Genomic DNA, 27,048 nt, shown 5'->3' on the forward strand with positions numbered 1-27,048 from the left:
GCAGAAGCACAGGAACAAATGCAGGACAGGCCTCTGTGAAGGACTGAGTTCTGGTTTCCTGGCTCTCAGTGCAGGTAGCCAGCTTAAAGTCATCTTGTGACATACAAACCCAGATGTATGTCAGAACTCTTTCAATTCAGTGATCTTTGTGTTGTGTATTCATGGGCTAACATGAGAGTAGATTCTCCAGACTAATACCTGTGAGCATCCTGCACAGCAATGTAGCCAGTGTTGCTCCTAATTAGTTTGCAGCAGGGTTGGATCAAGGATCAGCAATCTTCTTTTTGTATACCAAGTACAGTGTTTTGCACATCTGAGTTTCACACTTCCTGTGAATTTGGGGGCTGTAAGACTCTGTTTGGGGTACACAGCTGCAGCAGTGAAGCCTTGGTAAGAGGGTTGGGGGCCAGATATCTAAAGTAATTTAAGAAACTTGGAAAACTGAATTATTTTGATTCATTGATGGAAAAAATAATTCCTTTATGCTTTCTCCTTTCCAGTGATTGTACCCTGTAGGTATATACAGCAGATAATTTGAGGACTTGTTTATTCTTTGTTGTATGTTAGGCTTCCTCTATTTTTCTGTGGCTGTAGAGCAGGACACTGGCTATTTGTAAGTGTGTTTTATACAAACATGAGTTTACTGTTGTCAAGAGTTGTAAGGTTAGTAATAAAAAAACCCCTATGTTTTGGTAGGATTGACTCACATCACTACTGAAGCAAGAAAAATAAGCTACTGGTGAATTTAAGTTGAGGGAAAAAATTCATCAGAGAACAAGTGAATGAATGACATAGTAGATGCTCTCCAGAACTGATTTAGAAAGCTGTTACTTCATTTAAAATCAGTCTGCTTCAACCATCTCCTACGAGTCAAGACCGTTGCTTTATATGAATCTGTTTCCACAAAACTAAACAATGAGCATAAGGCTTTAATTTGCATGGATTTTCAAACAGATTTTCTAGAAGAAAAAAAAAAAAGAAAAAGGATTGTGGATCCTGTCATTCACTCACAACTTCCACTGATTTTAAAGAAAGTTGTCCCACTTAGGGTGATTAGGCAGCATGGCCCATCCTCCATTTAAATACAGCACAGTAGCCAGCTGTGGCTCTAGCAAGCTCTGGTGCTGCTTTTTGTTAGCAGTACCTTTGTACTGAGCTATCTGGCCCTTTCAGTTGTCAAGAAGGTGGGTCCCTTAGTATTTGGAAGCTGCCTGGAGATGCTTTGTACTTATTTAGGTATCTGAATAAGTCTAAAAAGCTGACCTCTGCCTATAAATATGCATTGTGAAAAAAAATCACCTTGGGTTTATTATAAGGAAACTAACCAGATTGTATTACCAACTGGAGATCCCTACATTGTCTCTGTGCAGGCTGGTTTCAGTCAAGTGGGATGCAGTAGCTCAGGCACCAGACATTGCTGTCTTTTCTTGTCCCCTTGACACTGAACACAGTGGTGACTGCAGCACAAAGCTTGTCTGAGTTTGACTCTCTGAGATAGCACCAGCAACATTAGCCGTACTTGTTCTCTAACAAGAAAATCAGCATCTCCCTCATTCCACACTAGGAGAACTAAAGGAGAGCTGGCTCCAGCAAAATGTGTTAATTAAACCCAAACTCCCAACTTCTGAGCTCTAAAATCCCCCCCCAAAACCTATATACTAATAATGTTTGTGTTTAGTGCATGCCATTTCCATGTGATTTGTACTCTTTAATTTTTTTTAATGGTGTCTGAAATTTCACAATTTGTGGATTTGAAACGGGACGTGTTTTCAGTTTAAGTTTGGAGGAAGAAATAATGCAGAATCACTGTGAAGGTGTCTGGTTTTGATGAAAGACAGGGTTTGATAAAGAAGGGTAGTTGATCAGTCATCAGTAATTTTATTATGCGTTATGGGAGACATTTATCCAAGAGTTAATGAGACATTCCAAGGTATATGATACGCTGAAGACCAGACAAAAGACTTGTGATATCCTCCTGAACATCTCTTCCTCTCTTAAAGATGTTCTGGTAGTGCCCACAGGAGAGCAGTGTTCTCTTCACTGGTATTTGTAACCAGTCCAGGCTCAGAGTGCTCATGCTCCAAGAAGACAAATGATGGGAGAAAACTGAAAAGATTATTTAAAAAATCCTTATTCAGTCAAAACCGAATGTAACCTCTAAACCTGGACAGTATTAGTGAGCTAACTATTTTAGGCACCATAGCACAGTAGGGTTTTGGTGAGAGCGTCATTCCTTAGCTAGAAATATAATATAAGTCTTTAAAGAATTTCTAGTCTGAGTAACAAAATGAGATACATTTTCGTCACAGAGGGACACAAGGTGAAAAGTTCAGGTCTGGATCCACTTTGGGTTTGGTCTATTTATATGGATAAATCTGATAAAATGCAGCTGCAAGCTTCAGATTCGTGTTTTTCTAATGTTTTGGAGAACTTGGAGTCAGTTGGGTTTTGCACCTTCTGCTGTTTCCAAGCGTCTGCTGCTAGGGAAGGAGCGGTGCCACTGAGCAACAGAGCTCGACTTCTCATGCTGGACTTATGTGAGAATCATGCTGTTTCAAAAGCAGATTGAAATCCTAGATCATAGCCATTGGAGCTAAAGCATCCTGACAACTCCCCCTGCACCCCCCTTGCTACTCTAAAATTATTTTCAAGTATAAAATCTGCTGAGTAATAAAGCAAGATGCCATTCAGGTCTCTGATGAGGGTCTGAGCAGCGAGCAAATTGCTGGCCATGCAGCTAAGTGAAGTTCCAAGTGGAACAAAATTTATGGATGCATTTGGCTCCACTGCCCAGCTATTTGAAAACCCAGGTGTAAGAGATGCATAGCAGCAAATCTCATGGCTCTTGGGCTGGAAATTGGCTTTTTACATAGCTGTGTGTGATGTGTCAGCTTTGCCTCTGCTCCCTTTAAAGGAAAACTAATCTGTTCAGAATGTAACAAATGTTTGGTGCCATCCTGCATTCATTAAGAAATCTATTTATGTTTGACTTGTCCTTACAAATAAATCTGTCATGAAAGAACTTAAAGCAGCCTGCTCCAAAGGCACATCTGAATTTCTGTTAAGTATGAAAGTGCTATTCTGCCCATTTTAAATATGACAAAATAAGCAAAAATCAACTAAGCAAAAACTAATACTTAATCTTTGCACGCAAATGGTATTTTTTTGGGGGGGGTTTGCTCACAATTACAAGTGCTGAGGAATTTAGTAGTCAAAGCATAGCCTGCTCGCAGGGGTACGACTTTGTTGGGGTTGTTTAAGTGTACCTGTCTTTCACCTCCTGGATGACTTCTTTGTAATTAATTCTGGTCAAGGGGAAAGGATTGTGAGATGCTTGTGGTATAAATGTAAGAGCCAGTGAGGCAGCAGCTGATATGTGATAAGGAGAAATGTGTGTGTGCAGCCAGATGCATCTCCTACTTCTCTCACTTGAGAGCAGCAGCAAGGGCTTGCCTCGATGGGATTAGCTTGCAGCTGGCAGAATCTATCAGCTGGAATACTTAATATCAAGGTCCCAATGAGACTTAACAAGCTCTTTAGTGTGAAATTAAAATTTATCCAGAGTTCACTGGCATGCTTGAGAGTTGGCGCAGCTACAGTTGTCGACTTTCATGCAGCATTGTTTTGTCATGAGAAGCACAAATTGCACCAGAATGGAGAAAAATGTTCCCAAATGTAAATGCTCTATTCTCCCATCTCTCCAGCACAAGAAGTGCTGTCTAGGGAGCTGTGATTAAATTTACTACCAGTACGATGATATGAAACACAGCACTGAGCTTGTAGCCCCAGCAGTTCTTTGCGTGACATGAAGAGAAGGGGGTACTGGAGGAGATAGACCTTTGAAGCTGCTCATCAGTCTAAGGGCAGTCAGTGCCAGTGAATTCAGCCTACCAAAACACTTGAGTTGCCCCTAAGATCATTCAACATTCATCTTCAGAAAAGTTCACATCTTCTGAGAAAGTATGCTAAGAAAGAGTTATCCCTATATGTAGTTATTTGCAAAGTTGCTTTTTCTTGTCCATTTGGGCTGGGGAGGGCAGGGACAGAAGGTGGAGAGGTGCCCCTGTATGTTACCTGTTACTCTCTGCCAGGGGGACTTTGAGACTTAACATGGGTGTTTGCTCTCACCAGATTCCCAGTGTGCTGCAGAGCCTTCTGGAGTCCTGCCAGCATGCAGATCCCAAACACCCTAATCTTTAGGGGTGGCTGAGCAGGAGCTGTCCTGTTTGTGTCTCACATTAGATAGAGCTTGGATCTCAAGCACATGGGCAGGAGACCCAGCAGGCTGCGCATGCTGCAGTATAGCAAAATGGACCAGGCTGTCTAGTTTGTTACCTAGTGTTTAATTAAAAAAAAACAAAACAAAAAAAACCAAAAAACACACCAAACCCAAAAACAACAAAAAAAAAAAAACAGCTTTTTTATCTGTTTTTGTAACACCTTAGTTATTTGTAGGAAAGACCAGGGATTTTATTGGATAATTTTATCTACTTTTATTGTTCCTTATGAATATACTGCAGTAGGCCATGCTGAGCATGAAATCAGCCTTGTAAAGAAAACAGCTTGTTCCCATTATGACAGTATATGAACGCTAAATATGGGCTTCACTAGTTACAACAGCTGAATCCCAGCATCCCCTGAAGTTATATTCAGATAATAATACAAGATTTCACATTTCTGCTTGGCATAAGAAATAAATGTGTAATTGGAAGTCAGCGCCGCAGAGCTTGCAGTAATAGGTGATGTTTATAAAATGTATTTTCTTGGAAGTAGTCTCCTCAGGATTCTGTTGTAACAATGCCAGATCCTATACAGCATCAAATACTAAGTCTTCTTTGTAAATTACACCACCAGAAAAGTTTTATGTTTGATACCCGTCCTCATCTGATAGATGAAATCTGTGCCTCCATCAGCATAGGATAATCGTATTCTAATGTGCATGGATGCCTAATACAAGTTTATTGAGGATGTCTTGGTCACAGCTGATGAGTAATTCTGTTCCAGTTTATGCACTAGTGTGAGTTACTAATTTAAAGCCTTACTTGCAATTTCAGGGAAATGCTTAGTCTGTAAATTGTACCCATAATTTTCCAATGACCTAACATTTATACTGGCACTAACAGGCCTTGGTTGTAATAATGATTATGGATGGAGCTGATAGAAGGTCAGATACACCATCACTGTGTTCAGCATAGATGAAAGCAAAACTGATGGTCAGAATGAAGGGGTTTGGTGTCAGTGAAAGGCAGTCAGTGAATCAGACCAACAATCTGTACTAAACCAGAGGAAAACAAACAAAACTAAGTAGATGTCAGGAAGCAATTCACAGATTGAGTTTTGCCAGCCGGGGCTAGTTAGCAATGATCTGAATATATCAGTGAGAAGCCCTTTTCTAGGTATATAGAGTACTCTACCAAGGTTGTCAGTTGTGTTGAATGACAGAGGTATTTGCACTGTCTCCAGAAATATGCAAAATAAAAGGAAAATTCTGCTTTCTAAAATATATAAAAAATAGTAAAAGACTGTGAAGGCTTCATCCTAGATCCTACAATTGCATTAAGTACTAAGAAAGCCTCATAGTTGTTTCTCAGCCAGATATATAACTATCCACTCACTTTTCAGTTGGAGAAATGAGAATCTTGAAAAAAGCCAATGTTTTATACAATCATTTTTATGACCACCATATGGGGAAGGAGTCTACATTTTAATATTTGTGTACATCTAATCCCACCACTGTCAATGGGATTTAAAATGCCTACTAATCAATGTGATACATATGGTAGATGTCATGGAGTGATTAATGCAGTGTAATGCAGTAGCCACTGTATACAGGGAAGCCTCCCATGTGGCTGTAAACATCTGCTTTTGTTATCAATGGCTCTGGAACCATCATAGTTGGCAAAGGGGAAAAACAAAACAAAGAGAGGTTTGCAAAAGAGTCTTTCAGCTTTCCTCTGTGTGAGGGCCCTTGAAGTGAAGGGACCTTTTGGGAGCAAATGGAGCTGTGGATGTCCTCTCTCTCTAGGTATGAAGGAGATACCTCTGCCCCCACCGAATGGTTTTTCTTAGTTGAAGGGTCCCAGCTTTGAAACAGAAATTATTTTGTTGAATTTGAATAGCAAGTTTTAGTGCATGTGTGGGTGAGAGAGGGGACAAATTTACAATACAAAGGTATACTGGTTTGCTTTAAACTAGTGCTTCTGCCCTTTCTGATGATGTTCTTTATTGCTGGCCCACAACACAGCTCTATTAGGCTGTGGAGAGTGGTGGATACGTTTGGTGTGGATCAACAAGATTCCAGCTCCAAGGGAGAGGCTTCTAATATTGTTTGACACATTACAGCATGACCCAGAGCACTTTCTTTTCCAAGAGGGAGGTGTCAGGATATTGATTTCAGCATCACATGAGTGTGTGTCTTTACAGTTCTTACTTCTCGTCTCAAATCTGCAATGCCTGTGTCCCAAAGGTGAACCAGCTTGCCTCTGAGATTTGATGAAATTCCATTTTCAAGCACAGTGTGTGTACTGTGACACCATGGTAGCCTTTGCAAAACACCAGGTGACATTTTAATCATATTTTATTTGCAAAGTGAGTCTTTCAGAGGTAAGGTGGCTCTGTCCAGCTATGTTGTATTGTCCCATGCAGTCCCAGGAGGGAGGGACAGAAATGACCCCACGTTGATTTACCTCCTGATAGCCTTTTTGCTGGGACAGGCATAGGAAGACTACTGTGTGTAAACATGCTGGCTTCAGCAGTTGGAACATAAGAGGAGAGAATCTAGGCTCTGGGAACTTAACAGCTCCCAGTGCCTGGATGCCTGTCGAATGTTTTAAACTGATGCTGCAGTCAAAATATTCACCTGTCATAAACTCCATTGGCAAACTCAGACACAGGGGTAATTGTGGCAATAATTTGCCCCTGTAATCTTTATCTGCTTCACTTCTATTTAAAATTAGGCTTTCTATTATTTTGATAATACGTGCTGACAAGAATTTTGTGGGTGTGATATTTTAATGTTTGCTGCTTCCCATTGCTTAAACAGCAAAATCACTCTGAATCCATTGCAGTGAAATATAGAGATTAAAAGAATGATCTAAATCTTAACCACTTCATTGACATTTTTATTCACTTACCCTGTGGATCTTGCTATTCCAAGTTAGTTTATAGATGCATGGGATGCCTCATTTGAATACAGACCCTTTTTGAGTGTTTTGCCCCATTACTAGCTGAAGTAACTCTTCTCATTTTTATGATACTGCACTGATAGCATAATGCAGTCAGAAAGCTCTTTAAAAAATACTTCCCATGGAAATGGTTACAGCTGTAAATGGATACAACATTCTTCAGTATCTTTTTGTTGTTTGTTTTTAATTTTTAACTGCACTATTATCATTTTCCCCCTGCTTCCCCTGAACATGTGTGCATGCGTGTCCTCTTCCTCATCTTCATTTTTGTTGTATGTAATTCTTTCCAGGTAAATCCTGTGTCTTGTGAGCTTTTTTTGATATATAGACTCTTTGTTTTAAGACAGCTGTAGTGTCAGGCCCACCCACACTGTGCTGTCCCCATTACTTTGAAGCCAATATTTCAAACATAAAATAGCCGTCAAGTCTTTGCTTTGGTTCCGCTTGCTGGGGATGGCATGAAAACAAAAGTTTTTGTGTTTTGGGCTTTCACGTAAGTGAGCCAAATGAGTAAAAGTTTCAAGGATTTCAACCAAGGACTTGTCATGAAAGCTGCTTTTGACTAAAACTAAAAAGTTTATCAAAAGGGAGGAAAGCGCAAACCAAATGTGTGCATACCATATCTCTGTAGCTTTTTGGTGATTTTTTTTTTGTGCTTGTCTTGTAGAAGAAAAAAAAGAAGTTCATTTTTGCTGTCACTGTCTTCCAATTTAGGCAGAACTGTGTGGATTCTGCAGGTTTGGTCTATTGGGGGGGAGTTTGTCTCCAGACAGAACAAACTGGTGTGACTTGGTATGACTGGACCAGCACTGTCCTACCTCATCAGGGTCTTGTGGAAATGCTGCTGTGTGAAGTCATTCCCATGCCAAAGCACTTACACAAGTCTGTTCACAGTCTTTTGTTTTGTCCTTCAGAAAACAGTCCGAGAGAAAATGAAAACATGACCAAGGGACACACAAACATGTTTATCTAGTGCCAGAAGTCTTTGGTGGGTAGGTAGTGCAGTGATGTATTGAAGGCTGTAGCCTGCAAAGTAATTTCCATCCACCTGCAAAATATTTCTTTTAGTTAGGATTTTCATAGGACAATATCTCAAAAAGAGAAGGAAAAGGAAACTTACCTGGCAGTGTACTGATTCAATGCAGTTTAGTGCTAAGGAAGTAACTGCCAGGGAAAACTGAAGGCAGATTCTAGGCATTTAGGATTCCCAACTGATTTAACCTGCCTCCAACAGCATGTGTAACATTGCTAGAGTGCTCCAGCTTCAGGAATGTTGATTTCTTTAGGCAAATTCTGATGTAATGATAGAAAAATTATGTCTGATTTTATTTGCATTATAAAGTTTCATTTGTTTTGATAGTCTTTAGAGAGACCACATTTGCCACATTCAGGCTCATCTGTGAATCGAGGGCTTAGGGAGTAATTGAACCTGAAGTTCAGATCCTAGATTGCTTCTCACAGAAACTTTGATTTCTTTATTTTTTCTTTTTTCATTACCGTTTTCTAGTGTCAGAGATCTTGAAGTGAGGTGGTTTTCTGATTGCTTATAGTTGGTGATCTTCTGTGTCCAGGGTACTTTACTTAAAATCTCTAAACTAATCTGTTGTCACAGCTCATGATGCAGGGAAGGCCAGCATGCCAAAGCAAAAGCAGTTGTGGTGGAATTCCTTTACTTCTTTCAGGGCATATAATTTTTCAGTGAAATGCATTTTTTGGTATCCAAGTATTGGATAAATATTATTGGTAGGGAAAAACAACAGTGTATTTTGATCAAAAATGTGATTAAAACAAGGTACCAAAAAATGCAAATGGCGAAATATACTTCGATTGTATAGATGTGTTTGTATGTGTGCATATATTTCTTGCAAATTCATCTTATATTACTGCTTAGTATTGACGATGGATGTGATATAATACAGAGGACAAATAGAGGTAGTTTCTGCCTATCCATATCATTTGATGTCTTGAGGATTTCTGTATGGTGTGTTCATGTCCTTGAAAAAATGGGATGCATGGAATTATTTAAAGATCTGACTACCTTTATTGGTGTAAGCACTGTAACTAATCCAGCCCCACAGCAGCTAAAAGATCTGTATAAAACACACAGCTGGGGTGTGGAAGTGACCTTGTACAAATGTCATCTGTAATTCCACTTCTTGTCTTTCATTAATTTCTAGGTTTGGTCTGCTCTGCTCTCCTTGGAGCACGGTTTGTTTCTGGTTTTGCTTTGCTGTGTGTCTTGTCACAAGCAAGCTTTGCTGAGGATTGATAAGGCACCCCAGAAACCCCAGAATGATTCATATCCAACAAATCAAGTAGCAGACATTTTTATGGATTGCACCTCCAAAGCTAGTCCCTGTCCTTCTGAATTTCTGCCTGGATCAGTAGCAAGTCACATGTGTTTCTCACTGGAAGAAATGTGTGTTCTGTAAAGAGTAAGTCCCTGCAGCCCCCCACGGGCAACAGGGCACATGAGGGGTGAAGGCAGGGTAGAAGGCAGGCATCTCACACAGGATTGCATCCTCTCTGAAATGCCTGCCTCTGTGTGGAGGGTGCTGAAGTGTCTGCCCATGGCTCATGTCCATGCTTTGCAAAGAGCCAGAAAATCAAGCAACTTTCGTGGGCCTTCATCCATCTGAACTGTTGGGGGATTGTTCTGACCAAAATTAAAACTGCCTTATCCTTGCTTGTAAGATGGGGAGAGACCTGCTAACTCTCATCTCAGCTGTTTCTCCTATAAAAATTCCCCAGATGCTGTTATGCCACAGGAAAAAGGCAGTTTCTCTGGGTGATTTATTTAATTTGATTAGCTGTTATCTCTGTTAATTAGCTGTGAAATACTACAAGACCAGTGCTTTCTGACCCTCCAAGACGTGTATGACAAAGTGAAAGGAAAAATAGCTGTCCTGTACTGACTCATGGTCTCTGAAAGAATAGAGGAGAAGATGTAAATAATACAGATACGCTTTTATAAAGACAGAAGTCGGAGCAAGCCAAAGTTGCCTCCCATATTTTTCTTTAACTGTGTTATAGGAAATGGTTTTGAATTGTTTTATTTCCTAATAGTCACATCCTTATTAGCCTTGTGTTTTTCCTTCCCTTACCCCTCCTGTGAAGTGTGTTGTACGTGGGAATTTCTAGCCTCTAAAACTTAAAAACCCATGATAGAAAAAGAGTTTATAATTTATAGAATCGTTAGTCTATGTTCTTGCCTGCTCGTCTACGTGCACATGCTGGAGTATCCCATGTTTTACTGTTGATGTGGACAGCATTAGGATTATGTAGACTTTTTAACTGGCTATTTATGATTTTATTGGTCTTCATAAATTAAATGTCGCTTTTATTTTAGGAAGGACATGTCAAAATGGCAGAATGAAGGGACTGAGGAGGAAACTCCTTTGTTCCCTTCAAATGCAAATTCTTTTCTTCCTCTTTCTCCTCTGCACTTCATGGGGTGATTGGCATAGCACAGCTTGCCTAAAGTTTGAGCTCCCCGGCTGCAGGGAATCCTGTGACATTAACTTTGTACTTAAATGTACAAATTCCTTCTTTTTCTTTTTGCTGTTTTCAGAAACCAATGTAATCATAGCTGATTTTTCTCACTTGAACCCTGGTTTAAGTTTTGGAAAAAGATCTCTACTGCCTTTTTTTCTTTCTTTCTTTCTCCACAACTGTATAAATTTTCAGTTAAAAGCTATCATCTGTGTGCATTCAGAGGTTATTTGTATTCGTTTTGTTTTCCCATTTTTATTGGTTTGATTCCTAAATGTTATCAGTGAGTTAGAGCTGAGCTCTTTTAATTCAAATGGCATAATGCCCAATCCTCTGAGATTAGCTGGCAAGTGATTCTGGGCATGGTGCCACTTGGCATTTCTCAGAAAGGGGCTGCTAATGAAACACCGGAAAAAAATAAGATTGTTCCAGACATGCAAAACCCTGAAGTTGCAGGGAGTGAGGAGTGACAGAGCTTTCACAAACACACCCAATATTCTGTGGCACGACTCGGAAACTACTCAGGAAATACCATCCTAATACCTCTGCATAAAATTGATATTGAAGTGAACAAGTCTGAGTACAAATGAATTTTTCTTTTCTGAATTTGTGACTGATTTTTGGCACTTGTGCTCAGGATTGGGCTCTCTGGGTTGTCTGCAGTGCAGTTTTTTAGGACCTGCAGTTTTGTTCTCCTCTGATTTGCCTCATCATGGTGCAGCACCACAGTTTCCCATAACACCAATCTTAAGGCTGAAGATCATATCCTTCCTGGGTCCTCAGTTACAATGAATATAGGCAGACTTCTTTGGGATCCTGTCTTGGATCTAAAGAAAGTTCGTTGGCTGCAAGAGACTTTGAATGCAGTGTTTCCAATTTAGTGACTGACATTTTCTGATTATAACTTTTGTTTCATCAGAAAACTTCCAAAAAAGCTCAGTGCCTGGATAAATAGGTCCCAAGACATTTAGGACTTTATAGGTCTAGACTAACATCTTAAAACTAGCAGGCTGCCCAAGCAGATTATGCATCATGGATTTAATATGCTCATGAACTAAAGTGCCACTTAACAAACAAGTTGCCAAATTCTACATCATCTAAGTTTTCTGTACGCACTTGAGAGGTTGTCTTATATACAGCATATGACAGTAGGCTGTAGGGCACTTATTTCCATTAAAAGCCTTGCCAAGAGCAATGAAAAAAAAGTATGCAGTAAGAAAGTGTTCCTCAGTCAAAAGAATAAGGATATTGTTGGGGTTTTTTTTTCTGAAAGTCGTTTGCCCCTTCAGCTTCATTGCCTGCTTTCTGTAGGAAAGATTAGTAGTGATTGCAGACCAGGAACATTACTGAGGCAACCTTGAGCAACTGGTTATTTCTTCATGGTTTTCCTTCTCTAGCTGACAGTAATAATATATATTACATTTCTTCTAAAAAGCCACATTTTCCTGTTTTCTGAATGTAATAGAATATAATCAGATGTGCAAACCCTATTGTTTTCTTGCTGGAGCTGTCTTCTGTACTCATCCCTTGTCATCATTGTTATTTTCCAGTATCTCTGTATAGGCTTTAGAAATAATAATAGGGTGGGAATTGAGGGAGACAAAGGGGTCAGATCCATAGTAGCCCCTGGAACATAGTGATTCTCAAAGGCAATGGCACAGCACCACTGACTTAAGAGAAGCAGAGATTTTTCATGCTCAGTTTACTGTCCCAGCTTTTACCTTGGCCTCAAACTCCCAGGCCCTTCTGATTCCTGAAGTGAGAAAGGACAGGGACTTATTTACTCTGATGTCTGGACTAACCAGCCTGTGCTGTCGAGTGAAAGTATGATGATATAGTTCATAATGGTTTTTTATACAGTTTTCCAAAGGGGAAAAATAGTGACATGTGAGACAGCAAACCATGCGGCAAACAGTTGAGGGTTTGCCAGGAATAGTGAACAGATCTTGAACTTCTGCAGCACATATGACACTTTTTGAACCGTATTTTTTTGAATCTAGGAAACCTAGATAGAAGACAGGATTTGGTCCTTTTAATGTTCTTGTAGGTCTTAGCTGTTAACTTGCTTCTAGTTTCATAGTTACAGACTTGTGTCAGTGTGATTAATGAGCAATGGAAAGTATGCAAAAAAGAAAAAAAATAAGAGGAACAGTGAAAGGTCTTCCTTCTGCAAGAGACAAGAAGTAAAAAGGCAATAAATACAGTACTTGTGCTCAATAATCAGAGAAAGAACAGTTTTTACATTCCAGTTTCAAGATCTGATTCAAAGCTGCATTGACTTGGTGTGCTTATACTAAGTGAATTTGTGAATTCATGGATTTTATGCTACTGTGCTTTTCCTAAAACTGAGAATTAGAAAAATCCACATTAAATAGCTGAATGTGTTCAATGTGTGCTGTAGTGTATGCATTTTGCATGGGGAAGCACTTTGCACAGCAGCTGGCTGTGTTTATGGTACAAATGACAATTCAATCCATGTAGCAATTAAGCTTTTCTTATCACATGGAGCCTCTTAAAAAGAAGCTATTGTATTTATATGTGTAGAATATGTATATTGTATATGTGGGTATACATCATGTGTGTTAATATATATCGTATACATGTGTATATAGATATTCTTCTGATTAATTAGATAAGTAGAGAGAGAGGTAGAGTTCTTTACAGCCAGTGACTGAGTTAATAACAAACAGAGAAAGATTTAGTATAGCTGAACGCTTTCGTGTGGCTTTGGTCAAATTACTTAGAGGTGGAAATAATCAGTGGTTGGATTAAGCGAGAGGCCTGATGCACACTGGAAAACCTCCATCGTCTGTCAGATGTTTTACAACTGTGATGAATGAGTTTGGATAAATAATGCAAACATGTGTTAAACAAGTTCAGGCCGGGTTCCGCATGGTATGGTAAACAGAAATTGTACTTGAGGAATGTCTGAAAATGTAAATGTCTTGTAGGGTGGTATGGTTGGAGCACTGTGAGAACAGCCTTTTTTTTTATGCTGCAAACTTGCCTGGAAGCTGCCCTGATCCAGCAGAGGATGGGGACATATGGAAAGGAACCCCATAGCCTGAGTGACTTTTCATATAAATTATTTGTGTAAAAACTGTTGATGTGGAGATGTTGAGGGGGAAACTTAGGCAGGAAATCATTCCAAGTGAGGCTAGGAATGCTCCAAGGTCTCTCTTACCTCTGTCTCTGCAGACAGAAAGGGAGGTGAAGAGCTGATGCCCCAATGGGCAGCACACCATTGCCTGGAGAGGCATCAGCCAGCTTTTGTTTCAAAAGGGAAAATGTGTTGCCAGAGCAGTGGGTGGATTTATATACCAACTTCTCTCCAACTGCAAATGCACTTAACTGAACTCACTGATTTTCAAACAGAACTCAGAGAAGCATCTGGCACAGAGGTGTATAGTTGTTGTGTTTGTGTTTGTTAATGGAGGTGAAATGATTGTTCTGATATTGGTTTTGTATTCCCTCTCAAAGATCCAATCATACTGTTCTGTACCCTAAAAGCATCGTGCATCTTGTTTCTGGAAAATCTAGGATATTTTTCAGCTATGAAAATGGGGGAGAATTTCCAAAAGGAAAATTTCTACCTGATGAACACAGTCTTTTATCAGTAATTTCCTGATTTTAATACATGTAGCTTTGGACACCTCTCTTCGCCCTAATCATGGAACTTGGAAATGGTATTTGGAAAATGGAGATATACCCTACTTTTACATAATTTTTATATGGATGTGAAACACCAAAGTACTTCTGCTGTTAAATCTTTGCAGTCTGATGTACAGGTCCTTAAGAGAGTACAAAGGTGTCTCCACTTCTGAAAAAGCCTTTGTATTCCCAACCCTCTGAATGATCACAAAAGATAGTAACTGAAGGACAAAGAGATTGCTCTGGAGTACAGGACAGCAGCAGTTCTGTCTTGCAGGGCTACTGTGTGCAGCATGTGAAGCTCAAGACTCTTGGCTGCCCCAGGGTGTCACCTTCCTTCCTTCCTCCTGTGTTAAGCCACTCAGGGTGCCTGTGCCACGTTCCTGGGATGCCTGTTCCTGTCCCTGCGGCTGTAAGATATGGGACAGCAGATGGAGCACCGATGTGCCAGCCACCTGCACCCCTTGTGTGCCAGTGTGACCCAGGAGATGGCGAGGCACAGGGTGCAGCAGCAATAGAAATGCTGGGAAGTGAGTTGTCCAGCAGATAGCAGGGATCTCCAAGCCTCCCCAGCCTACTGAAGGAGGACTGGCCATGTGCTTGATCTGGCATCTACATCAGATGAGAGTCATGCATTGGCATGGATTTAGCCTGAGATCTTAGTGGTTCTGTTCCAGTTTATTTGTGGGGTTTGCTTTTCAGTTGCCAAAATAGTGTGTTTTTCATATGTCCCAGCAATTTCAGAATGATGGGAAACTTGCTCACCCTGAATTACTTTGACATCTGCTAAAAGTATTTGTGCTTCAGTCTTTCCTTCTGCACATCTGATATTTCTTCATTCTCCCTCTGTTGCAAATCCATCTCTGTAAATTTAATTTCTGTTAATTTAACTATATCCTTCAAGTATTCTAAAGAAGCATCCTTCCAAAAAACTCTAAAATGCATCAAGGCACATGGGAAAAGGCAGTTTAAGTTATTAGAACAAAGCTGGTAAACAAGCTTATTGTTTTTGACTGAGATCACGTCTGCTAGGAACTGTGAGACTATTACTTAAGGGGTTGTTCTTTGTTGTGTGACTGTAACACTAAAACAAAGCCAAATCTTTGTCTGTTGAAATGCTCTTTCTCCTCTATACTCAAAATCAGTAAAGCCTTAGTTGTATTGCTGTGTCTGGGTTTACACATTTAAAGATGTGAATTGATTAGAGGATGTACACAAGAACAGGAAGGTGTAGAAAAGATAAGTTACAAATAAAGTTCTTAACATAAGGAAAAGGCTGTTATATTGAGATATTGCAAGAGTTTTAGACTAAGGAGGTTTGTATATTTAATTTAAATTATAAAAAATGTTTTAGAAATCAATATTTTCATCACTAATTGTAATGAAAATTTGAAATAAAAATCCTGAAGATGCTATGGCATTTACAGTGGCATTCTTTGCTTATTCTCTTTTCAAATTAATTTTGGGATAAAAGAATCATAAAGATGAAGCTCCACTGGATTCCGATGTCACCTCTAGAAGCTTTCCAGAAGGGATCTTTGTCATTGTGTGGATGATGTTTCTGGGGGTTGCTGAAGTACAATTAAATACTAATCCTTAATATTGAAAGTGTGTCACAATCACAGGCACACCTGCTGAGTTTTGTGTTTGAGGATTTTGTGATGGATTATTGATCTTGGCCACTTCAAATGGTCAAAAAAAACCTCCTAACACTGAGTTGGAACCAGTTGTCTCCAGCAGCGTGGCTGTGAGACTGGGAAGCACATAGGCAATGCAGGCTCATATATTTAAAAATACACACACAATTTTAATTGCTTACAGCAGTCTGAGGAGAAGCAGCTTTATCAGGTTTTCAACATGAACTGCTGCTGCTGCTCCTCTTGCCTGTTGCCTTGCTATCAGATGAATGGTTTCATCCTTGCTTCCCAAATTTCTGAAGAAATTGATGCTTCAATGCAAGCAGGTAATTAGGAGGCTGCATCCTCTGAAGTGAAAGGACTAGTTAAGTTCTGATGCACTTGTTGAGGCTGGACTTAGGATCACTGCAACAACTTGGTCTTGGAGAGAGCATCTGACATATTTTGTCATGTATTATGCAATAGAAAAACTTGATATGAGCTTTAAGCTCAGGAGCTCTTTCAGGTTCTTGGCACAAAGCTGCGATGTCTTTGTGCTCAGACGCTTTGCCAAGCTGTCAGCACAGATAAGGCATCCATAATTCAAGGAATAGTGAGGTTGTGCCCAATTTTTTTACTTTTTTTGGTGATGGTTTGCTGTAATTTTCTTGTTGCTCTTTGTTTACTAATACTGATTGAACATGCAGAGCAACACGTTGGCACTGTATTTAAAATGGAATAAAACCAGAAAACACAAATCACGGCTAGCATATTCTTATTAAATATTTCTAATCTAGGAGGCACTGGCTAATGTGCTTGTTCAAGCACAAATACACAGGTCAGCAACTCAGGGACTGAGTTGTAAACTGAAACAAACATTAAAGGTTGGTCTCCACATACTTTTTAAAATTATGGTTTAGCCTCAGTTTTGCTGCAGTAATCGCTAAAGAAGCAGTAAGTTCTTCTATATTATTTTCTTTTCTAGCAATTTTCCCCAGCTCCATTCTCTTGAATTATATAGCCTATATTTTAGCATAACAACTACTTTCCTGCTGTATTACTCTCTAGGGAACAATTTTGCATTAGCAGGGGGATGAACAAGATGATCTCTCAAGTCTTTTCCATCACCACTTGCTCTAATCCAGTGCTGTAATATTTGACCTTGTTATGCAGCCTTTTCCCTTTTGTAACCCTTTGACTTTTACAGAAGGGAAGTCGTAGCATTTTCTGGACATGCAGAAGTGCCCTCCTTTGAAGATGTCAACCCAAAGTACTGTTTCCTGCACTTCAGAACTAAAGAGTATATTAGTGCCTTTTGCATTCAAGTGGAGAGGACCTATATCAATAAATCATTGTAGGGAAGTACACTATGGTGCCTGTTCCATGGCTGGAATAAGTAGGCTGAAGAGGCAGAGGCTCTTTATTTTGTTAATATGTTGGAAAGGCTGTATCTTTTGAATATTTTTATTTTTTTTTTATTTCAAGGAAGGAAGGAAGACTGAGCTGATTGAGCAGTTTGTTCTGTGTGCATAGACCTCCATAGTGTCCCCATGGGTTTGAAGTTATCAGCAGGCATCAGACTCACTGGGAAATGTAACTGTAACTGTAAAGAGGAATTCTGTATTCTAGCTTACAAAATCAGAAAGGATACATGAGAGAACTAATTTGGAACTGGAAATAAAAGCTGTGGTGATAACCAGATGGGAAGTGGATTCAGAGCTGACTTGCTGTTCCAGTCACAGTTTTTGGCTCATAGAGGGCCAGAAAACTTTTTGTGGCACTGCTCTGCAATATTTTTCACAGCCAGACCCTGAAAGCCAGTTCTACAAAAGGTCTTTTCGCAATGAACACTCCATGCATTTTCTTTATCTCTCCAGCTACAACTAATTTTAAAAGCCTGGGGGTATTAATCATGGAAATTTGCAAACTATTCAAGTTTCTTGGGATCATTGGTGTTGCCTTTTGTTTAATGAAGTGATTCCTTGTTGACACTGAGTTTTAATATCCCACTCTGAGTTTTACTTCATACATTAGGTAGAACCTACTGTTATGCTCTCCTGCTGTTGGGCTTTCTTACTGCTTATGTCCTTTTTTCCACAGCAGCCGTCAAAGATAACTGACACAGGTTTCTACAGTAGAGAACTGGGAAAGCAGTAGTGAGTACAGACATATAAAACTAAGAAGAAAAGTACAAGCCCTTTTTGTCAGGCAGCTTCACCCTGATCTCAGCCCACATTGCCTTATATGTCCTTTCTTTTGCTTATGAGCAAGCAGGGCCTTAATATGCTAATTTAGAAATGGAAACAGTAAGAGGAAGTTTTGACACCATCAGTTTTTAGGATCCCAAGCATAATGCAGTGCAGGATACACAGAGAGCCCCATCTTCCACAGCTTTAAATGCCTGGATCCAGCAGATGAAGACTAAGGTTTCCTTTTGCACTTAACTATATAAACACTTGCTGCATTTTAACATCTCCCTTTAGTGTAAATCACTGGCATTTGTTTGCCATAATATGTGCAGATAGCACAACAAATGTTCTTCCTAGTTCCATGTGGATGGGTCTGTAGAAGTAAAAGCATAGTAATTTAGACCTGTGTAAAGGGGAAATTCTGGCTAATGGTTTATCCATTACATGTAGTTTGCTTGAAACCAAGCAGAATATGCAGAAGTTTGATAGAAATGGGTGACATCACTATAGTCCTTTTATGCTACCAGAGTGGTTTTGGCTGAGGTAGAGTTAATTTTCTTCATAGTACCTAGTTTGGGAGAGACTTCTGGACTGTTTTGGATTTCTGCTGAAGACGCTGTCGGTAATCCAGGGATGTGTTTGTTACTGCTGAGCAGCACTTACACAGAGTCAAGGCCTTTTCTGCTTCTTGCGCCACACCATCAGCGAGGGGGCTGGGGGTGCACAAGAACGGACCCCAGCATACCAAAAAGGGACATTCCATGTCATATGGCATCATGCTCAGCGTATAAAGCTGGGGAAAGAAGGAGGAAGGGGGGAACACTGGGGATGAAGGTGTTTGTCTCCTTAAGTCACTGTTAGGCATGATGAAGCCCGGCTTTCCTGGAGATGACTGAACACCTGCCTGCCCATCAGAAGTGGTGAATGAATTCTTTGTTTGGCTTTGCTTGTGTGGGTGGCTTTTTCTTTACTATTAAACTATCTTTATCTCACCCACAGGTTTTCTCAGTTACACTTCCCATTCTCTCTCCCATCCCGCTCATGGGAGAGTGAGTGTCTGCCTGGGGCTTGGCTACCAGCTGGGGTTAAACCATGACAGTGGAGTACGATAAAGACTGGAAAGTCCCTTCTACCAGATATCTACATAAAAACCTCCTTCTTTTAAATGTCGTGGAGCTATTTAGATGTTACTGTAGTTTATGCCTCCAGCACTGACTAACACCTAGAACCAAGGGTAGGGGAGTCACCAGGACATTCAGGAATTATATGTTCGGAATGTAAAGGACCTGTTGTTGCATGTCTCTGAATCCTCATCCTCAGGGTCCTTGTAATCCTCTGGACTTTTCTTATATATTACTTATTTCCCAAGTGATTGAGTCTCATTTCATATCTCTTAGAAACACAGGAGCAAGAAGTGAGGGGGGACACTTGCACCTGCAGGAGCAGATACTTTTTTCAGTGGATTGAAATGTATAATCATTCTTGTGCTGACAGTCTTATGTTAATTCCCTTGTGACAGAAGTTAAGACATTTGGCATTTCAGAAAAAGATTCAAAAAATATTAGCTCCACCCATCTTCCCAGAGTAGGAGTTTTGCCATGTGTACTCTCTCTGTGGAAATCCAGGGGCTCTTTCAGCTGGGTACTTTTTGCAGTGTCAGGAGAGCAGACTTCTACTTTCAAAGAGGCAGAAAATCCCATGCGTGAGTGTATACAGTTGCTCTGAAGTGCTGGCCAAATTGGGTATTTTTCATTCCCAGGGGAGATCCTGCCCTGGAGTTCTCCCTGCTTGTCAGTCCAAACCCACAGGCTCCCTGGGGTTTGCAGGTGGCTCTTTGCACTCTTTACTTTGAGCCTCTGCCAACACGGCTTTAGGGTATGGGATAGGAAAGGGTGTCCAAGACTATTTTGTCTTTCCCTCCTCCCCCTCCCCACCTGCAGGTCCTTTACAGAGAAAGGGAATAAGGATGCAGGCTTGAAGCTGAGCTCTTCTCATATGCGGGCGTAATAGGATCCTTTCCCGACAAAGGATCCCCCTCTCCCACTGGGGGCAAAGGACCCTGCTCGCTGAGGGGACCCACTGTCCCAGATAATTAGCTAAGCAGCTGCTGTGTGCCTGAATGAAAAGGAGAGTAGGGAGGGTTTTTCTCTGCCGGGGAGCTGGGGCAGCATTCCTTGGAGGCAGCCTGCACATTCCTCCAAAGCAGTCGGTGCTGACAGTGATGTGGGCTTGGCTTCCCGAAATTTGTACGCGGCCACTTGCTTTGCCGAAGGTCCTGTATTGTGAGAAAGCTCCTTTCCTATGCTAAGTGCTAACCATTTATCCCTAGATAAGTGGGAGAATATGTAGCTTGAGTTCACATGTGACATGTTCCACTAATTAATGCATTATCCATTTATCCAGACAAAGTAAGATTGAATTCAGAGAGAAAAAAAGGAAATTTATAATATACAAAGCAAAGTAATCTCAGCAGAAGCAGCAATTGTGTTAATGTAATAGTGGGCAATATGCCTGTGAATGAATCCCTTCTTCGTGCATTTTCTAGGGGGTCTGGGAAGAAAAGGAGAGTGCCTTGTCTGGCCAACACATTTATGACTAACTTTCGTGGACAAAAGCTAAACTAAGAGCCTATTCTTGGCACAGGACCAGGTCTTTTCTTAGAGAACTGCTTTAATTTGTTTGACATAAAGTGAAAGACTGGCACACTACGCTAATTAGTTTTATATACAGTTGTTTTATAGATCTGCAGCACTGTATGTACCCATGAGCCTACTCAAGTGAAGTCTGCCTGGCTGGTTCCTGATGCCTGTTCACAGGAGTGGACTCATTTGCCTGACTTGTTGCTGTATTGCTCAAATTTTTAGTTCTACAATTGTATACATTTGTTCAGATAAAGTAACATGCATTTAAAATTGGAATAGTTCAGTAATAAATTTAGAAGTGTGGCATGGGCATTCACAGAAAGAATGAATGCCAAAATTTCTTACCATTGTAAACACTTATTTTGTTCTTTCAAGTTTTTTTTTTTTTTTTCCCATCAGTGCTGCTGGAAGGGTAGGCATTTCATTTAAATTTTGAAAGCCTTTTAGTTTTATTAACACTTCTTCCTAGTGAGCATTTAAAATAATATTTTACTCCTTGTTGCAGGGAGAGGAATTAAATTTTTTAGCTTCTAAAAAATTTAGAATTTTTTTTAGAAAACTAAGTACTGCCTAATTTGCAGCAAGTACTTAGAAAACTAAGTACTGCCTAATTTGCAAGTGGCTACTGGAAGCCAGAGAATGTTGCTACTTCTGTCCAATGCCAGGTAAAAATGAATGGCAGGAAATGTTTCAAATGTCATTTAAGTGGATCTGCACCAGGTATCCTGCTAATGTAATCAAATGTGGAGTTAATCTCCCTTTTATGTTTTTGTAAGGAAAAGAGCTTCATCTTGAAATTATAGTTTAAAGAAAAGAGGCATGGATGGGAGACATGGAGGTCATTCAGGCAGCAGCAAGTGAAGCAGAGCAACTCCCATTTGTGCTCAGCCAGATGTTCACAAGCCTTTGCCAACAGCTCAAAAGGCTGATGCTGTATAAATTACTATATCCCAGGGACTAATTCAATGGGTGTGATGGAAGAGGAAGGGAGGAGGATGGTACCCTGTCGGTCAGAGGTCAGGTGTAACACATGGGACTGAACCAAGCAATGTTCAGCCAGTTCCACTTTTTCTTTTATTACTGTGGATTGAAAACACTCTTTTTTTTTTTTTTCCCCATAGAAGGCAAAAGAAAAGTCAGTACTTTATTTAAGAATATAAGGACAAATTACTATTTTCTTTAAAAGGTCCCTTTTCCCACATAATCAAAAGAGGTGAAAACCAATGAAATTTGAGCCTCTGACAATTTTCTTTGAAAATACAGAGTCTATTTGAAAGCTGCAAGTTGTCTGATAATATATCTTTAAAGACTTCGTTTCTGAAAAGATGTTGATTTCAAACCAAACTGCCTTCCCTCCACTGCTACATATGTACCAAATTCACCTATAGGAATCCCTTTTCACTTAGCCCGAGTTATTTTTTACAAAAGTAAAAACAAGCAAAAAATACAGAGTAACGAATAATATTTTTCTTTTAGAGCATATTTGCTTCTCTTAATCAAAGTTCTGCTGTTGCAGGTTGCAACAGCAACCAAAATAGCCACTTGCAGGTTGCTGCCTCTCACACGTGTCTGGCTCTACCACAATTCTGGTTATCTGTGACTCTCTGCCTCTAGAAACAAGTGCTGAGCTAAGGAAATCTCTCTGTCTTCCAAGGATATACACCTCCCTACTATGATGTGAAGGATAATTTAATAAATGTGACTCTTGGTTCTTGCAGTTAATAAAACTCAGGCCCATACCAATACCTGGTTTTCTATCAGTTTCAAAAGAGTTGACTCTGATTTTGAATGTTTGAGATTGGCAGAACTGATGCTTTTCAATTTCTTTGGATATCTTACAGTCTACAGGTTAAAAGCAGGATTTCCCGGTTAATGGAGTACCAACTCTGCATCCCAAACAGTGCTGCTGTATCAGTGGGAAGCCCACGGAGGGGCAGAGTGCCTTTTCTTTCATAGAATAAGGCAATAAGCAGTGCCCTCTAGTGTTAGTTAACGTCAGAGGGAGCTGCAAGGAGAATTTTCTGTCATCTGTGTATATGCAATTAAAAATATTTCACAGCCACAGATGCAGCTCTTTATTTCTTGAAAAAAGGTAGTAAAAGTGGCTGCAATAGTGTCACTTATCAGGACACGGCTGTCAAAGCCACCATCATTAGCAGTGTCAGGTATCACCAACTCCCTGACCTACGAACTTACTGACCTGTTTTATCTTACCTTCAAGTATATGAATGTAGAATGTCTCCAGCCTGCACCTGGCCTGGGGAAGGACAGGAAGTGTGTTTTACCAAAGGGCCAGAGAAGTTTCAGGGAGAAGTGTAGCAGCACATGTTCCTGCTTGAAATACAGAGGTTTGTTTTCTGGTGTAAAGCAGTTTTGGTGTACACATTCAAGCTTATCAGACACCTTATAACAAAGCTGTGAACTTGTGAATCTTTTGGACTGTCCTTGGAGCACCTCAGAATTTTCTGGGTTTGGTGATAGTAGCTGGCTAGATTCCTGTTTCAAAGCTGTAGGCATAATTTGTTTCAGTTACAGACAGCTCTGCCAGGGAGGTACTATGGGAATTAGTCACCTCTGTGCTGTAACATGGAAAGTTATTTCTCAGTCTGCTTCATAGGGCAATGCTTTAAACTGCTTATGTCAAACGAGCATTAAAAAGCATTTGCTATGTAGTTTCTGGATCGTCTGCAGTGTGAAAACATTGTAAACAAATGTGGCTTTTCCTCTCACTCTTTTTTTTCTTAAATTTTGTTTTTCGGCCATAGGAAAAGAGCTCAGAACTGATTTCTGCTTTCAGTTTCTGCTGATGCATTTTTGTAGCTTCATTTGCAGTCTAGAGATTTTAAGATGATCCTGAGGTCCCTGGGGTGCCAAAGTTACTGTTAACAAGTGGGAATTCTCTAAGGCCTTGAGAACATCTTAGCAAGTGTCCCCCAGTTGTAACATGAAAAACAGCACACACAATAAAAGTACAAGCTTTTTTAAAGGTCTGTGCAGTACCTTGGCTTATGCAGGCTTTTGCTGCCCTGGATGAGGTTCATCCTGAACTGAGGTTTTTTAAACCAAAGCATCTTCTGATGTAGCATGGTCACCTCACATTCCTCCTTGGGTTATGGCCAGTGAATGTTTCTGGTGGCTGCCCACATTGTAAGAAGTGAGTGTCAAGACTTATGCAGAGAGTGTGGTGCCTGTGTGTAAGAGTCACAGGTGAAGATGCTGTGGACTTGTATCTTTGAGCTGAGTGAACAAGATCAGCTCTGCGTGAGGAGGTACCTGCGAGTGTACATTGTCTCTGGTAGAAGATGTCAGAAGTGAGATGACTTACCTGGACTGTCACTCTTCAGATGGATTTGCAACCCACCTCAAACATTTGTGACACGTGCCACAACTGTTGTCAAACTTGATACTTGCAGTAGTTGTTGATTCTTAACTCTATCCATAGACCCCTTTTTGAGCTGCAGTCAGTAACTTCTATCCTCCTTGCTGCAGACGAGCAGGGAGAGCATTGTTTGTCCTCACTGCCAAGGATGAGGTTATGCTCTGTGAAAACATCAAGGAGACTGCCAAGGTTATGCTCTGTGAAAACATCAAGGAGAAAAAATGTTTAGCATTGTTCCTCTGAAATGTACCAAAAATCTTCACGCACCAATGAAACAACCAGTGTTATGGTATCATAACAATGGCTTGTTAGGACTTCACCCCAGGCTGGGATGATGATTTCTGTTCAAGACCAAGACCAACAGATGGCATTTGTTAGGACATTGATATTTATGTACAAAGTTGCCAGGACTTTAAGAAGTGGTGCCTCTCTTAATTAAGATGATAATGCACTGCCTTGTTTGGAGACATTCTGCTCATAATGATGCTGGTGAATTATGAATAGAGGGAAATTAGTAATAACAAATGCCAGATGGAGGTAACTTTCAAAAAGAAATATTTTGTGTAATGTGGCATGTAAAGTTGACAGACCGGGTCTTGGAAGATCTTTATTATTCTTTAGGCTTTCCTGACAAAATTACTCTTTATCCTGCCAAGAAATGTGGTCCCACATGCCAGTGCGTTTTTAAGTGAGAGTAATTAAAGTGTGCCTCTAAGTTTATAGCTTGAAGTGAAATCTGTTTCTCCAATGTTTTGTCAAGAATCTATAAAAGTGCAAGAAAGGAGACAACTTATAAAAACAATAGTTTTGCCAGTTCTGTACATTCTACCTTTGAAATCAGAGGCAATTAGGGATGAACAAAACTACTTCCAAAGTTAAAAAAAAATAGTGTTAGTTCTGCTGACATTTTGCTTCATATTTTCCCTTTGGTTGAAGATGACTGTTGGAATAAGAATTATTTTTTTTTTTAACATTAGACCTCACCTTCCTTGATTGAAACAAAAAATGATCACTGAGTTATAAATGCATTGAATCCTCAAATGCTAGTCCCTTTTTTGCAACTTGCTAACAGAGGGAAATAAAATTTAATTTGGTTTTGTAGTGTAAAGTAGTAATTGAAAGAGAAATAGACGAGGGAAAGTAAGATATAAGATGTTGGGGTTTGATATTTAATTTTCTCGTAAGATTATTATCATTCTATGGGCATTCCAGCTTTCATCTCAGGACTTGGTGGCCACTACAGGCCACTGCTCTATCGATTGCAGAGAGGGTGCTTTCATGGTGATTCGTGGCTGAGGCAAGTGTGTCATCTGAGGTTACCATGAAGATTTGATTTTCCTTTGTCCTTGCTCTTGGATTACAGTAGTGTAACAAAATTAAATTTAGGACTGTAGATGTGTTGAATAAAGTCTCTTTCTATCAAATACGCCAAGCATAGTAGACCAGGAAGGTTTGAAGAGCTCACTTCTGCTCTATTCCCGCACAGTCACAAATTTGTAACAGACTTGAGAGGCACAGTTCAAGACTTCTTCCCAAGGCATGAACATTGTAGCAGGGTTCAGAAGGATAGCAGAGTTGCTTTTGTCTTTAAATTATTTCTGTGAGAATGCATTAGTAGGGGAATAAATGAAGTAATACATTTCAGTATTGGATGATGAAAAGAAGGCTTCTGGTTCATTTAGAAAAAGGTCAAGATCAGTTTTCAGGAGAATAAAACACTGTTTTGAATTATGCTAAGAACAGACTGTCCGACTATTTCTGGTATTAACGTTCATTGCTATTGGAGAAAGGATTTAACAATAGAAAGATGAGAACATGAGAAAAGAATGTCTAGAGGGAAGGCAGTCAAGGATGGGATTCAGTGGCTCTAGCTTTGATAACAAAGGCAAAGAGTGGTCTCAGACAAGTCTTTTGAGATTAATCTGGTACTTTCAGTAAACCCTAAATTTACCTAATCCAGAAAGAACAGTATTTCTAAGCATTTTCAAAAACTCCAGAAACAATTGTTTCTCACTGATCTTGTTGAAGCTATTGTGAATTTACCTGGAAGATGCCATCTTAAATTATAGACAACTAAATCCTGGTTTACATGCACATTTAATGAATAAGTCCTGTATCTATATTTTAAAAAACTAATTTTTTTAAGAGAAGTCTGCCTAATGTGAAGTGGGTGCTATAATTCTTTCAAAAGCTGTACTACATTCTTGTTGTGTTGTCAGTTTTGTTTATGCTGAAGTTTTTTCTGTTGTCTTATTTTGTTTTCCCAGAAAAACTTTACAATTCCAGTGGACGGGAGCTGAGACGGGCACTTTTTTCCTTGAAACAGATATTTCAGGTGAGCAAATAATAGCTGTCTATTCTGTGATTTGAACATGAATTTAATTTCTTTTTTTAACTTTTTTAAAATTTAATTTAGAGAATAACTTACAATTTCTGGCAAAAGAGACTTTTTACTTCATTTGTAATTTGGAATTGGCCAATTCCCTTTTAGAGTCTTTTATTTTTATGATCTGCAAACCTTCCTATGTTCCTTCAGTCTGTCAGAAGGATGAGATGTGGTGTAATGGCAGAGTGAGGAGTGTAAATCTACCAGGAAAGGACACAAGTAAATTGAAATTCTTAGGTGGGAATTTAGACTGCTCTTTAGACAGTGGCATGTCTTGGTATTGGGAAGACTTGGAGGGGAACTTGAAAAGGTGAGCCAGGGAAACCATGAGTTAGGGTGATGGCCCAGTGTTGGCCTGATAATGGACAAATAGTCTGGGTTTAAGCCATATCAAAAACTTAAAAGACTTATGGGAAACATGCAACAGTTCTGATGAGGAACCAAAATGCACTGGGAGATCTCTGAATGTGTTTGAATTTAGACTCAGTTTAGAGGAAAGGATTTACTGA

The 27,048-nt window shown here is 39.8% G+C and overlaps 1 protein-coding gene across 1 annotated transcript in view; it reads left to right on the forward strand.

Annotated features, from left to right (window-relative positions):
- Positions 1 to 27,048, forward strand: part of FHOD3 (formin homology 2 domain containing 3) — a 334,937-nt gene that overhangs the window by 106,733 nt on the left and 201,156 nt on the right. Inside the window, exon 4 of the mRNA XM_031055632.1 lies at positions 26,421 to 26,488. Within this exon, the coding sequence (XP_030911492.1) occupies positions 26,421 to 26,488 (68 nt within the window). The remainder of the gene's footprint in view (positions 1 to 26,420; positions 26,489 to 27,048) is intronic.

This window comes from Geospiza fortis, unplaced genomic scaffold (assembly GCF_000277835.1).
Source record: "Geospiza fortis unplaced genomic scaffold, GeoFor_1.0 scaffold206, whole genome shotgun sequence".
Lineage (NCBI taxonomy): Eukaryota > Metazoa > Chordata > Aves > Passeriformes > Thraupidae > Geospiza > Geospiza fortis.